The sequence below is a fragment of the Herpailurus yagouaroundi genome, unplaced genomic scaffold (assembly GCF_014898765.1).
Source record: "Herpailurus yagouaroundi ecotype Mexico unplaced genomic scaffold, PumYag 180, whole genome shotgun sequence".
Classification (NCBI taxonomy): Eukaryota; Metazoa; Chordata; class Mammalia; order Carnivora; family Felidae; genus Herpailurus; species Herpailurus yagouaroundi.
Window position 1 is genome coordinate 3,955,842 of NW_024412411.1, and position 13,515 is coordinate 3,969,356.

Sequence of the window (13,515 nt, forward strand, 5' to 3'; positions counted from 1 at the left end):
CTCAGTCCTTAGCTTATCATAGATTTTAAAACCTAACCTTCTACAAGATAAATGTTTCATACTGGAATTATTCTGAACATATAGTAGCCCAATATAACTAAGTCTTATAATCAGCAGTTAAACTTCATGCTCCAACTTAAAAATGTTAAATAAATAAGGTTTTTTAAAAAGGAAGTTAATAAGAAACAGAACTGATCTTTTAATTTCCTCCTTTTTCCTTAATCATCTTTTGATGGCTCCTTTACTAAGAAATAAAACCTGAAAAGGGCAAAAAGAATGCAGGAAAGTGAAATAAGAGACTCTGATAAACACAATTGCATAAGTAACCCCTGAAAAAAAGTATCACTATCTCATGACTATGTGTGAAAATCACCTAAAACTAATTAAATGGGATTATAATGAGAGAATACAATTTATTTAATCATTCCTACCTGGTGCTTTTGCCAAAGTATTAAAAACATAACATAAACTATGATACCATTCTAAATACTAACTCTAAATATTTAAAAATTTTAATCCTGCCTGTAAAACCTAAGGGTTCTTTTTAAAATGCTTCTATTTCATCTCTAAAATAAACATCAGCATGTGATCACATTTCTATTTGACAGTTTCCTGTTTCAGAAATCCTACTGTTAATTTTTTTTTTAAGGCTATCGCAATCCAACTTAATCTCTGAAACAATTAACGCTGTACCTCTGGCTGCTGCAGCTGCTAGTTACTTGACCCCGGGTGTCATACCCGACGACAAAGCCTCTCTGCTTGAAGTCTGAGAAGCATCTCTCAAGGTATTTGTACATTCCCTGGAGCAGATAAACACAAAAGATTAGTTCCTGATTAATACCTGCATTTTCCACAACTTAAAATCTATTATTTTTATGTGTAGTGGTCAGTTTATCGGCTCATAGGGAACCGGCTTCCGCCTTCATACTCATGTTTACCGATTTGGGAACAATACTGTTCAAGCCTCAAATGTGAGATGACAAACATTTATTTCCTGGAATGTCAGACTCATTTAATACCACAGAAATATCAATTAAGTAACTATTAAATCCAATAGGATACATAAAACATTAGGGGAAAACGAGGGGACAAGAGAGTCAGTATGCTAAGAAAAAAATACTGTCAGAAGACCCAAAAGAAATTGTTTCTTGTCTTAAGGCTCTAGAGAATAGAATTTTGACCATATTTGGCCTTGCTAAATCATAAGACTGAAGCCAACCAAAATATTTGACCTATTTATGACACAAACATTTTAAATCAGCAACATAAACCTTCATCAGAACATTTCTTAAGATGGCTGATCCCGTTCTTAATTCCTTAGTTTTAAAATCTCACAGAAAGAAAATCTCATAAAGTAGGAAAATATGCAGTCACTGGTGACAAAAAAAGAAGCGAAGCACTGAATACTGAAAATATCACAACAATAAACTAAAACCATTTAACTTATGGTTTGATAACTTCAATAAGTGCTTTCATCTCTGAAAATAACACTTCATATTTTATAGTCCTTTAAAACCATTATCAAAAGTGTTGCCACATTTAATCCTCATGACCCCAAAAAGAAAGAATGCAGATACCTTTTCTATTTTTGTCTTTCAATATCTCTTCAAAAAAAGAGGTGACAGAGTAAGACTGAAGCTCCATTTAATGAATTGCCCAAGGCGATTCATTCAACTAAAACTAAGTTATACTAATTTACTGAAGTACTGGATGGCAGGCACTGCTAAGTAACTATGTGGCAGCACCAAATGAAGCCCCAGGGACCTCTAGACCCTTTTTTCATGGCTCTTTCAAGTGTAATTATTCTTTTCAACCTGCTCCTCAAAGAGGATTTCAATTACCTCCATTTTGACCTTAGGCTCTAATTTCCTAATTGATTAAGTTCTTTTTCCCAGCTAATCTCTTAACTCAGCAAAGATGCTGGCAAAGCATCTCCTTATGGAAACTGTAACTGTGACTACCCTGAGCCAGCAAGACCCACATGATTGACTACAAGACTGTGAGCAACTTGACCTTCACTGCCCACCTGCAAGTACCTCCCTACCTTTGTCCCACGTTTTCCTTATACAAACCTGGAATTATTTTCAGCACTTTGGAGGCAGTCTTTGAGATGCTAGTCTGCTGTCTTCCCGGTGTTGGTATCACTGATATAAATTCCTGTCTTGTTTCACCACCACCCCACTCTCTTTGGATTTTGTCATTGGCAAGTGGTCAAATTTGGTTTGTTTGGGACCCCAAGTGCCAGGTGCTCTTGCCCCCCGTCCACGGGTTACATTCCCTATGAATGTGTGTGTGTGTGTGTGTGTGTGTGTGTGTGTGTGTGTAAGTGCACACATGTGCATGCTTAATATAGCCCACGTTGACTAGTTTCCCCAATTTATATATAATAACGATGCTATCCTAAAACCTCACAGAACATCCTATTATTCTCTCGTATAAATATCTGTCTTATCCCCCTTTATCTAGACTCTGAAAAGGGCTAGGGCTTAAGTATTAGATTCCATTTGGCTTTTCCCTTTCACACAATGGAATCTCAACTCCAGTAAAAATTTACACTTCCATAGAAATTTATTTTCAAACACCTCCTCCACCCCTTTTTATAAAGTCAAGGAATCTTCATTTAAAATGAAAGCTTATGAGGAAACCAATATATTAAAAAGAGTGAACTGATGAATTTTGGGATGAGGAGAAGAAAGGGGTCTGGGATGGGGGAAGTGGCACGTATCCTACCCTTGTAGTCTAGTCATCTTATCATCCCTTCTACTCCATCCTCTGCACTAGCCTTTGCCTTTGGAGAATTCCCTCAGAACAAAGCTAAGGATGATTTACTGTTTGACAGTATTGATTAGAATTATGCCTACTGAGCAATTCTCTAGTCCAGAACTATTTTTAGTATATTCTAAATGCATTTTGGCTTCAAAAGTATAGTTCCTTGAAGCAGTGAGAATGTTTCACTAGAAAAAGAAGTAATTTGTTTCTAGGGTAAGTTGTATAAAATGGGGAGACATAAATTGTATCACATCATACACTGTCTTAAAGAACTCTCAAATGGATATAGAAAACCATGTTTAAGGGAAATATTTTCAACTAAACTTTCCAAATATTCTGGTTAACCTTTATCAATGGCCATATGCCAAAATGAGTAATTCTCTTTTTCCTAAATTTGTTTCTTTTTTTTTTTTTAATTTTTTTAACGTTTATTTTATTTTTGAGACAGAGAGAGACAGAGCATGAACGGGGGAGGGTCAGAGAGAGGGAGACACAGAATCTGAAACAGGCTCCAGGCTCTGAGCTATCAGCACAGAGCCTGACGCAGGGCTCGAACTCACGGACCGCGAGATCATGACCTGAGCCGAAGTCGGCCACTCAACCGACTGAGCCACCCAGGCGCCCCCTAAATTTGTTTCTTTATGTTAATTGGAAATCTCAATATCTGTGTCCTGATTTCAAATGCAAAGTAACTGTCAAGATTTCAAATGCAAAGTAAATGTCACGAAGTTGACAATGGTAATCATAAGAACTCTTAATCAGAAAGTTAGTTTGTGACCTTGAAGATAGACAAATGACTTATAAGATAAATTCTGTGCAAGAGCAAAGGTTAGCATTTGTTCCAAGGTTTTTTAACTTACAAGAAGGTATCTTCCTAGGCATAAAGTTTGTTTTTGTTTTAGAAAGCCTACCTAATTTATAAAGCAAAAAATAGAGTGATAAAAAGTATACATAATACTTTATAATACCTACCTGTGTTGACTGTATTACTGTAAGGTCATTAATATAGCAAAATCCTGCCCCCATAGCAGAACGAAGTCCCGCCGTCCCAAAAGTCATTCGGCAACAAAGACGATCTCGTAGCTCCTTGTTCATCCCATTCCGTAACAGATTTTCAATTTGCTCTTTTGTTTTGGGATTCTATAAAAAAGTATTAAGACTTAATCAGGATCACAAGCAGAGTCCTGATATGAAGCCCTTCTGAGGAGCCAGTAAATATTATGCATATTTCACAAGGTTCTAAATATAAGTTCCACAGTGCTACTTATCAATATTAGTATGTATAATAAAACAATACCTGTCATCTACGGAGCCCCCCAAAGAACCAGACCCTTACCGAAGGTAATGCACATATCTCTAATTGTCATAGCATTTTTGGTAATACTACTCAAGAATTTTTTAACAAATTGATAAACTTAAGAGCTATGGAACCCAAATAAGCCTCCTAGTCAAAAACAACATTAAGTAAGTTAGAGTCTGTCTTAAGTTTTAAAAGAAATAAGGAACCTATTGGATAAAAGCCATCAACACATGCCTACCAATTACTAAACCTCTGCGATTCAAAATGACCAGGTAAGCCTTCTGCTCTTTAAAGTCACAGAAAACCATTCAATGTATCTACAGTAAAGGTTATCATAAAAAGGTCTTAGATGTTAAATGTGGACTTGGTTAAGAATAAGAATGAAAATTCAGTCCAAGCTTGGCTTGTGAGGCAGGACATGCCAACATCTATACTTTAGGATTATGTATTTCATTATCACATCCATTAACTTATTTTCATAAAGCTCATGGATACTCTTGACTGAACTATTACTTTACAAGCAAGTTTCAAATGGAAGTGCAATTATAATAAGAATAAAATTTGAATGGAATTTTCTAGTATTTTCCTTATAAGAGAAAGAGTCAAATATTATGAAAATAAGGTGAACCACAACTTCTCCCTTCCATACTATATATAGTATGGATTTAGTCCATACTAACAGCTTAGATCTTCTATGTCTATGGCCTATACAATGATAACGAATATTCAGAATGATAAACCAAGGCACCTATAAGGTGCTAAATATTAGAACAGATTTGTACTTGCAAAGAAATAAAAACATATTAATATATAATTTAAACAAAAAGGTTTTCTGGGGGCACCTGGGTGGCTCAGTTGGTTGAGCGTCCGACTTCAGCTCAGGTCATGATCTCACAGCTCATGAGTTCGAGACCTGCATTGGGCTCTGTGCTGACAGCTCAGAGCCTGAAGCGTGCTTTGGATTCTGTGTGTGTGTGTCTCTCTCTCTGCCCCTAACCCACTCGCATTCTGTCTCTCTCTCTCTCAAAAATAAACATTAAAAAAAAAAATTTAAACAAAAAGCTTTTCTGGTTATAGTGGAATTAAAGTTGGGGCGACTGGGTGGCGCAGTCGGTTAAGCGTCCGACTTCAGCCAGGTCACGATCTCGCGGTCCGTGAGTTTGAGCCCCGCGTCGGGCTCTAGGCTGATGGCTCGGAGCCTGGAGCCTGTTTCCAGTTCTGTGTCTCCCTCTCTCTCTGCCCCTCCCCCATTCATGCTCTGTCTCTCTCTGTCCCAAAAATAAATAAATGTTGAAAAAAAAATAAATAAAAATAAATAAATAAAAGTAAAGTAACCAGAGTACATGCCACAAACTAATGAGAAGCCATGGAAATTCTGATTAACTGAAATTATAATCAGCTAAAAATGGATATAAATTTATGTATATATATGTATGTATATATATGTGTGTATGTATGTATATACACGTATAATGACCTTAGCTCACGAAATCTCCATTTTATAAATGGCACACACTAACAAATACACAGCCTACATAAAACTATGAATAGCTATTAAGAGGAGAATCTAAACAATAAGACTAACTGGGCTACTCTATATTCTCCCAATGTTTAAGATGCTACCAGATTTGATACAAAGGTCAAAGAGACTTGAAGATGGCTAACATTTAAAAATAGGTATAAGAATGGCAAAATTGAAGACTAAAAAGTTTCAGTTCTGTAGAGGGTATATGGCAGTGTCATACAGTTAGTGCCATAGAAATTGAGATAGTCCTAGGGCACCTGGCTGGCTCAGTCGGAAGAGCATGTGACTCTTGACCTTGGGGTAATGAGTTTGAGCCCCACGTTGGGTGTAGAGATTACTAAAAATAAATAAGGTTATTTATTAAAAAAAAATAAATTAGGATTTAAAATTCTTTTAAAAAGAAATTAGGATTGTCCTTTTAGAATGATATCACAGCAACTATCAAAATTTAAACTGCATATGCCTTTTGGCCCATAAATATCTCTGTCCATAGCAATGTCTTTACTCAAATAAGATTTATTCATACAAGAATGTCAATTGCAGCATCTTACTGGTAGTATTATTACCTCTGTGTTAATGAAGAAATTAAGATTTAGGGAGCCTATTATTACCACTGTATTAATAAAGAAATTAAGATTTAGAGAGCCTATTAACATGGAGCTAACATTGGAGGTCTAGACAGGATTTGAATCCAGGTTGGTCTGGTTCTAAATCCTATACCACCTCACAACAACAAAATAATTATGCAGAGCAGGTTAATAATGTTCCTAATAATAATGAAGTCCAACTATAAAGCCAAATATGATTCCTTTTAATTATAGCTACATAAGATACAAAAATGACCCACCAGACATGAATATTATTAGGTTACTGAGTACTTCCTAATGTTTAACTGCACAGCTACTAGAGTAGGGCCTAAAAATTCCATTCTCTGTTATAAACATTACAACCAGTCCTAACCTAATTCCTGTTTCTGAAAAAGGCTGTAAATTAGAGAAAAATAAAAATGGATAATCACGATGCATTGGACAGATGTATATTTTTATGGTAAAAAGTGCTAAGTGATTATGGTGACAGGCAAATGAAATCTACTTTAAATGCAGATTTCTCCACTATTTCATAACTACATTAAATTAGATGTTGATGTTAAAATGTTTAAAAATACACCTAAAGGGCAATCTATGTAGCCATGATTATCATACATTTTCCATGAGGATGAAATTACATTTCTATTTTGTTGTTAAAATATTCAAACAACTATGATTTTTATAAGCTATCATATTATGAAGATTTTAAAGAACTACAAATTATTTTTAAAACTCTTTCCACATAGAACTCAGATACATTAAATGAAAAGCAGAAGCATACATAATGTGTTTTAATTTGTATAAAAAGAAGTATATGTATACTTACATCATTCCAGAAATACTCCATGCTAATATAAGACACTAAAACTAGTGATTATCTCTGATGGGGAAACCAGGCATAAGGTCTGAGGCAGAAAAGTGACTTTATTGTACAGCCTTAGTACTGTTTGGATATTTTATATTTTACTTATTTTATGGTAAAAACTAAATAAATCTCTCTCTGATGGCTGAGAAAAACTACTATTGTGGGTCTACATGGATACTTTTTACCTCACAAATTGTGTTTTTGTCACTCACAGAAGGTTATTAATAAAACAAATGTTGGAGCTTTCTCAAATACAAATTATTGTTTGCTTTCTAAATGTGCTCTCTTATTTACAATGCGTTCATTACTTGAGGATAGGAGCAGGCTAATCAGCAAAAAAAGAAGAAAATGGTTCAAGTGATGCCAGCGGTAAAGAAAGCTCTAAAAATTATACTGTAAGTCTGCAGAGAAGTTATTTGATTTACATACCTTCTGGAAATGTACATTCCTTTTGGAAAGTAAATGCATTCAATCTGAACTAAAGTTGCTCTTAACTAGTGTATTTTAGAGTCCTAATAATTTTAGTGCCCCAAAAAAGTAATCCTGCAGAAAATCCAAAAAGATTTTAGTGACTACTAGCATTTTCTATACTTCATCAGGAAGGAAGCTAATTGTTTAGTAGGAAATCAGTAAGCTAAAGAATACAGAATTGAAGCCATGCATTATTTTCAAAGGTTACCTGTTTACCCAAAATTTTCCTTTAGGTTCTAATCCTATGGAGTGCTGCAACTTTATATGGCTGAAATGAAGAAAAGAAAGTGTCTTCTTACATAATACTCTGTGGAGTTGTGTTTTTTCCATAGCGTAGGTCCTTAAGGCCCAAATTCAAAGAAAACATGAAAGAACTGATTAAAAAAAAAAAAAAAAGCAGCACTTTATATAAAGAGAAGTACCTCCTTTAACAAACCTCTTACAAACTTTCATAGATGTGAATAAAGGTATATACCAGACCAAAATCATTCCAACTCTACCTGCCATGAAACGAAAGTATTAGTATTCATTTATGAAGGATTACTCTGGATTCACCCAAGCTTTTCTGAACCTATTCTTTTCATAATTCGGGGGCTTCTGTATTATCTATGTGTAATAAATATAAATGTATATAAAAGTACATAAAAAACTGATTAATCATCATATAAAACAAATCAAGTTTGTCAATGAAGAAGCCACCTATAAATCTTCTTTCCTCCTTCTTTTATAAACCTAATAACTGTATAATTTTTATACAACTTGAATCTACTCTATTAATATTATTATATTATATATATATTTTTTGCAATCAAAATCCTAATATTGTTATATATCTAAAGGTGAGGTAATATACAAAATTGACTTCTTAGTGGCTCAAATATATCTAAAATTGCAAAGCTTGTAAATAACATTTTAAAATGTTACTGACAGAAGCTAGTGCCTAAACAACAAATACCAGTTTTATAGAACTACAGAAAAAAAATATTTAAGTTTATTTCTCAACAGAAGTTAAAATAGGAAACTGCCATCTGAAAACCTGAAGGGTAAATGTAACTGACATTTACTTCTAAGGGTCAACCAGCTTGAAGATCCAAATCTAGAGACCTGAAGCAGAACATGTTTTCCAAACCAGATGCTTCCTCAGAGTCCAAAATGTACTCTTGCTAACCAAATAATTTTTTCCCATCTAAGAGTCTTTGTGTAATTCTAAATTTAATTTCTCCATCTTAAATTTTTTTTGTATTTAAGTATAGTTGACATATAAAGTTGTATTTGTTTTAAAACATAGTGATTTGATAATTCTATAGATTACACAATGCTCACTCACCACAATAAGTGTAGTTATACCATCTGTCACTATACAATGTTAATACAATATTATTGACTATATTCCCTATGTTGTACTCTTCATCTCCGTGACTTATGTATTTTATAACTGGAAGTTTGTATTTCTTAATCCCTTTTACCTATTTTGTACATGTTCCCACCTCTCTACCCTCTGGCAACCATCTGGTTTGTTCTTTGTATTTATAAGTCTATTCCTGGGTTTCGTTGTTCATTTGTTTTGTCTTTCAGATTCCACATATAAGTAAAATAATTTCTCCATCTTTAAAAACATTGTAGAAATTAGCATAAGTTGGCTTAGATAACAAATTTGAATGACTATTCTTGTCATATAAAATGAGATTTCATTAATAATAATTGGCTTAATAAAGCTTGAGACCATTTAATGAATATAAAAGTCATATCCAGGAAATAAAGATTCTAACTACTCAAAGAGCAGAAAATAAGACATTAAATATAACATATTATCATTTAAGTATAATACTAAACATGCCAAAATTCGTGTGAAAGATAAAAATGTTCATTAATTCATTTCAAAACATGTATATATATATATATATATATATATAGTTTTATATACATAGTATTATATATATATATATAGTCTTTTTTTTAACTTTTGGATTGTTTTTCTAACAAAACACACACGTGTTCAATAATATAGTCATACTTAAGTCTCTGTTATGCTTTAAACAAAAAATATTTCTCATAAAGACAGTCAAAATAAAACATTTCAAATGTTTGCTATTTTTCTCTAGGTATTCTGACACATACTTTTCTTGACTGAAACTGATCTTAAAAAATAAAGTCTCAGTTTAAAAAAAAACAGAAAAAATATCATCTTGGTAGATGCAAAGGAAGCATTTGAAAAAACTCAACGCCCAATAGCTATTTTAAAATTTGTCAGTAAATGCTGAATAGTAATTCCACTAGAAATCTACCCAAGAGAAATGAAACATGTTCACACAAAGACCTCTAAATGAATTTCAAAGGTAGATTTACTCTGAAGAGTTAAAGCCTGTTGTCCATCAACAGGTGAATGAATAAACAAATTATTGTACATCCATAAAATAGAATAATATTCAGCAATAAAAAGGAACAAACTGCTGGTATAGAAAACAAAATGGATAAATCTCACAAGTATTATGTTAACTGAAGGAAGCTAGACACAAAAAGCCTACGTATTGTATGATTTTTATAAAAGCAAACTACAGGAACAATAAAGAACTATTACAAGTCAACAAAAAGACAACCCAATTTAAAGAGGGACAAAGGATTCACTAAAGAAAATATATAAATAGCCAATTGATTCATGATACAACATGGATGAAATCTGAAATGTGCTAAGTAAAAGAAGGCAGACACAAAAGGCCACAAACAATAGTATGGTTCCATTTATATGAAAGGTCCAGAATAGGAAAATCTAGACAGATGAATGGTTGTCAGGAGCTGGGGAATGGGCAATGACCACTAATGGATACGGGGTTTCTTTCTGGGATAATTAAAATGTTTGGGAATTAGATAGTGGTGGGGCACCTGGGTGGCTCAGACAGTTAAGCATCCAACTTCAGTTCAGGTCATGATCTCATGGTTTGTGGGCTTGAGCCTCGCATTGGGTTCTGTGCTGACAGCTCGGAGCCTGGAGCTTGCTTTGGATTCTGTGTCTCCCTCTCCCTCTGCTCCTCGCTCCTCCCCCTGCCCCACTCTCTCTCTCAAAAATAAATATTAAAAAAAAATAGATACTGGTGACAACTGCACAATCTTTTGAACATACTAAAACCCACTGAATTATATACATTCTAAAATGGTGAATGTTATTTCACATTATGTGAATTATATCTCAATTAACAACAACTACAGGACAAATTAGATGAGTGGTTGACAGGGGCTGGAGCAAGGGGATTCACTACAAAAGGGCACAAGGGAACTTTCTGCAGTGATCGAAATGCTCTTTGTGATGCTGGTTTTCCAACTGTATACACTTTTCAAAATTCATTAAGTGGAACACTTTAAAAGAATTAAATTTACTGTCAATTTTGTAAATGTAAATTACACCTAAAAAACAAACCATATAGAAAAACTCTAAAGCTGAGACTAAAGTAGAAGAAATACACATAAATCCAGATGCACACAGGGTTTTACCTTATAATGCATGAATTAATGACAAACAATATTAGGTGCTTTTTTCAATTCCCTTTATAAAACATTTGAGAAATATAGTTTAATGTTAAAAAAATTACACTTGAAAGATACTTGAATTCTCTTTATGAAGCAGAGTTTTTTTTTTTTAAGACATACAAATTACAAAAACAAATTCATGGGTGTGAATTGTACTGTTGCATAATATCAGCTCTCTTACTGTTAAGTTTTTCCTGATAACTATGTAAAAGTTCCTTGATGTTGGGGAGAACATTTAAGTCACTAATTCTATGTTGTTACGAATCTAACTTTACAGAAACCACACATGAAACTTACTATCTTTGTAAAATATGACATTTCTACTTAGAGAAAGAACATCTTGGGCCGTATTTGATGTTATTTTATTGTTGACTTGCCCTATAGCTTCTGCTACTATTTAGGGATAAGTTAACAGGGTCCACATTTTCAAAAGTTATATATTAAGTATATATTATAAAAAATATAATACTTCAATTTTGATTCGAGTGTTTTCAGACATTGAAATATTTTTCACTACGTGATTTTTTTTTAAAGGAGTTGTTTAACTTTCAGGGTTATCTTTACTTGACTAAATGAAAAACAAAACTATTTTTCAAACAAACAGGAAATTTAGACAAAACTCTAGTATTTAGATATGCCTTGGTTACTTGGAGGAAAGGATGGAGGAGAATGTAAAGTAGATATGGGAATTTAAACTGAACCTGTAACTTAATTTTTTAAAAAGGAGTTCTGATTCAAACTTGGCAAAATATTGTAACCAAATAGAAGCTGCTTATCATTTTCTGTGTTAAAAAAATTTTTTTAGTGTTTTATTTATTTTTGAGACAGAGGGAGACAGAGCATGATCAGGGGAGGGGCAGAGAGAGAGGGAGACACAGAATCTGAAGCAGGCTCCAGGCTCTGAGCTGTCAGCACAGAGCCCGACACAGGGCTCAAACCCACAAACCATGAGATCATGGCCTGAGCTGAAGTTGGATGCTTAACCAACTGAGCCACCCAGGCGCCTCTCAGTCTCTGTGTTTTTAAAAAGGATAGGACAATTGTTAAAAGGGCTCATTACTTCTTTAGTTTTCTTGGAAGGCTCTGTAATCATCCAAATGTAAAACTTTGTTATCCATAATTCTCAGAGTCTCCATCTCCAACCCATCTGATCCTAATTACATACTGCCAGATTAATCACCCAAGAACCAACAATAGAGTCCAATTCCAGTTACCTCAAATATAAATAAAGGTCAGGAAGGGTGGGAATCAGATCCCAAAGGGCAGAGGAATTCAAAACCTTTTTGGATTCAAATACTCTCTTCATTTCTCTGAGCCCAAGTTTGTATATAAGTTAAAAATGAGAATAACAACTACCTCAAACAATCCTTGAAGGATTAAAAGAGATTTTTTTTTACATGAAAGCATCTATTAATTAACACAGCTGGCACATGATCATTCAATAAACACTAGATATCCTTTTTCCTTTGTGTAGCCTAAATTGCCACAGCAGTCTAACACATACACTATACTTGAGTTTAAAAAAAAAGAATCTTCATTGTTCTTGCACGCTGTGCAGTTTCACTTTCCTGATCAGTTTCATTTTCCATTTTATTCTTCTATTTCTCCCACCTTAAATTTTCTGCCCCCCTATTCATCATCTATTCTTATCCTATTTTTCCTTTCAGGCCCAGGTCAAATTCTACTTCTTACATAGTCTTCCTGACTTTGAATCCCTATCGCTCTTAAAAAGCAGCCCCAGAAGTTGACCATTAATTGTTCTTTATTTGTATTTTAAATATTATTTTTTTTTAATTTTTTTTCAACGTTTATTTATTTTTCGGACAGAGAGAGACAGAGCATGAACGGGGGAGGGGCAGAGAGAGAGGGAGACACAGAATCGGAAACAGGCTCCAGGCTCTGAGCCATCAGCCCAGAGCCTGACGCGGGGCTCGAACTCCCGGACCGCGAGATAGTGACCTGGCTGAAGTCGGATGCTTAACTGACTGCGCCACCCAGGCGCCCCTGTATTTTAAATATTATTAACTGTAACTATATATTTTCCTAGTTTAAAATAATAATAATACAGATAAGGCTACAGACATTTTGACTATTACCTTTAGTCCCAGACCACTCCTGTGGGGGAGCAAGTACTATTGTTATGTATCCTTCTAGACCTTTACTGGCATCTATATATGCACAGAAATGTAGTTTAGCTTTCTCTCTTTACTTTATATAGATGGTATCAAATTGCATATGTTGTTCTATAACTTGCTTATTTCACTTAATGTATCTTTCAATACATACAGATCTACTTTTGTTTTGTTTTGTTCCTCTTTTACTGAGAAATAATTGACATCACTAAGTTTAAGGTGTACAGCATGATGGTTTAATTTACACATACAATTGACCCTGTAAGAACACGAGTTTGAAGTGAGCAGGTCTACTTATATGCAGATTTTTTTGATAAAGTCAGTACAATAATGTAAATGTATTT

General features: G+C 34.0%; 1 protein-coding gene across 1 annotated transcript in view; it reads right to left on the reverse strand.

Annotated features, from left to right (window-relative positions):
- Window positions 1-13,515, reverse strand: part of PGM2L1 (phosphoglucomutase 2 like 1) — a 50,580-nt gene that overhangs the window by 25,902 nt on the left and 11,163 nt on the right. The window contains exons 2-3 of the mRNA XM_040489326.1: window positions 3,742-3,909; window positions 694-800 (exon numbers count right to left, since the gene is read on the reverse strand). Of these exons, the coding sequence (XP_040345260.1) occupies window positions 694-800; window positions 3,742-3,909 (275 nt within the window). The remainder of the gene's footprint in view (window positions 1-693; window positions 801-3,741; window positions 3,910-13,515) is intronic.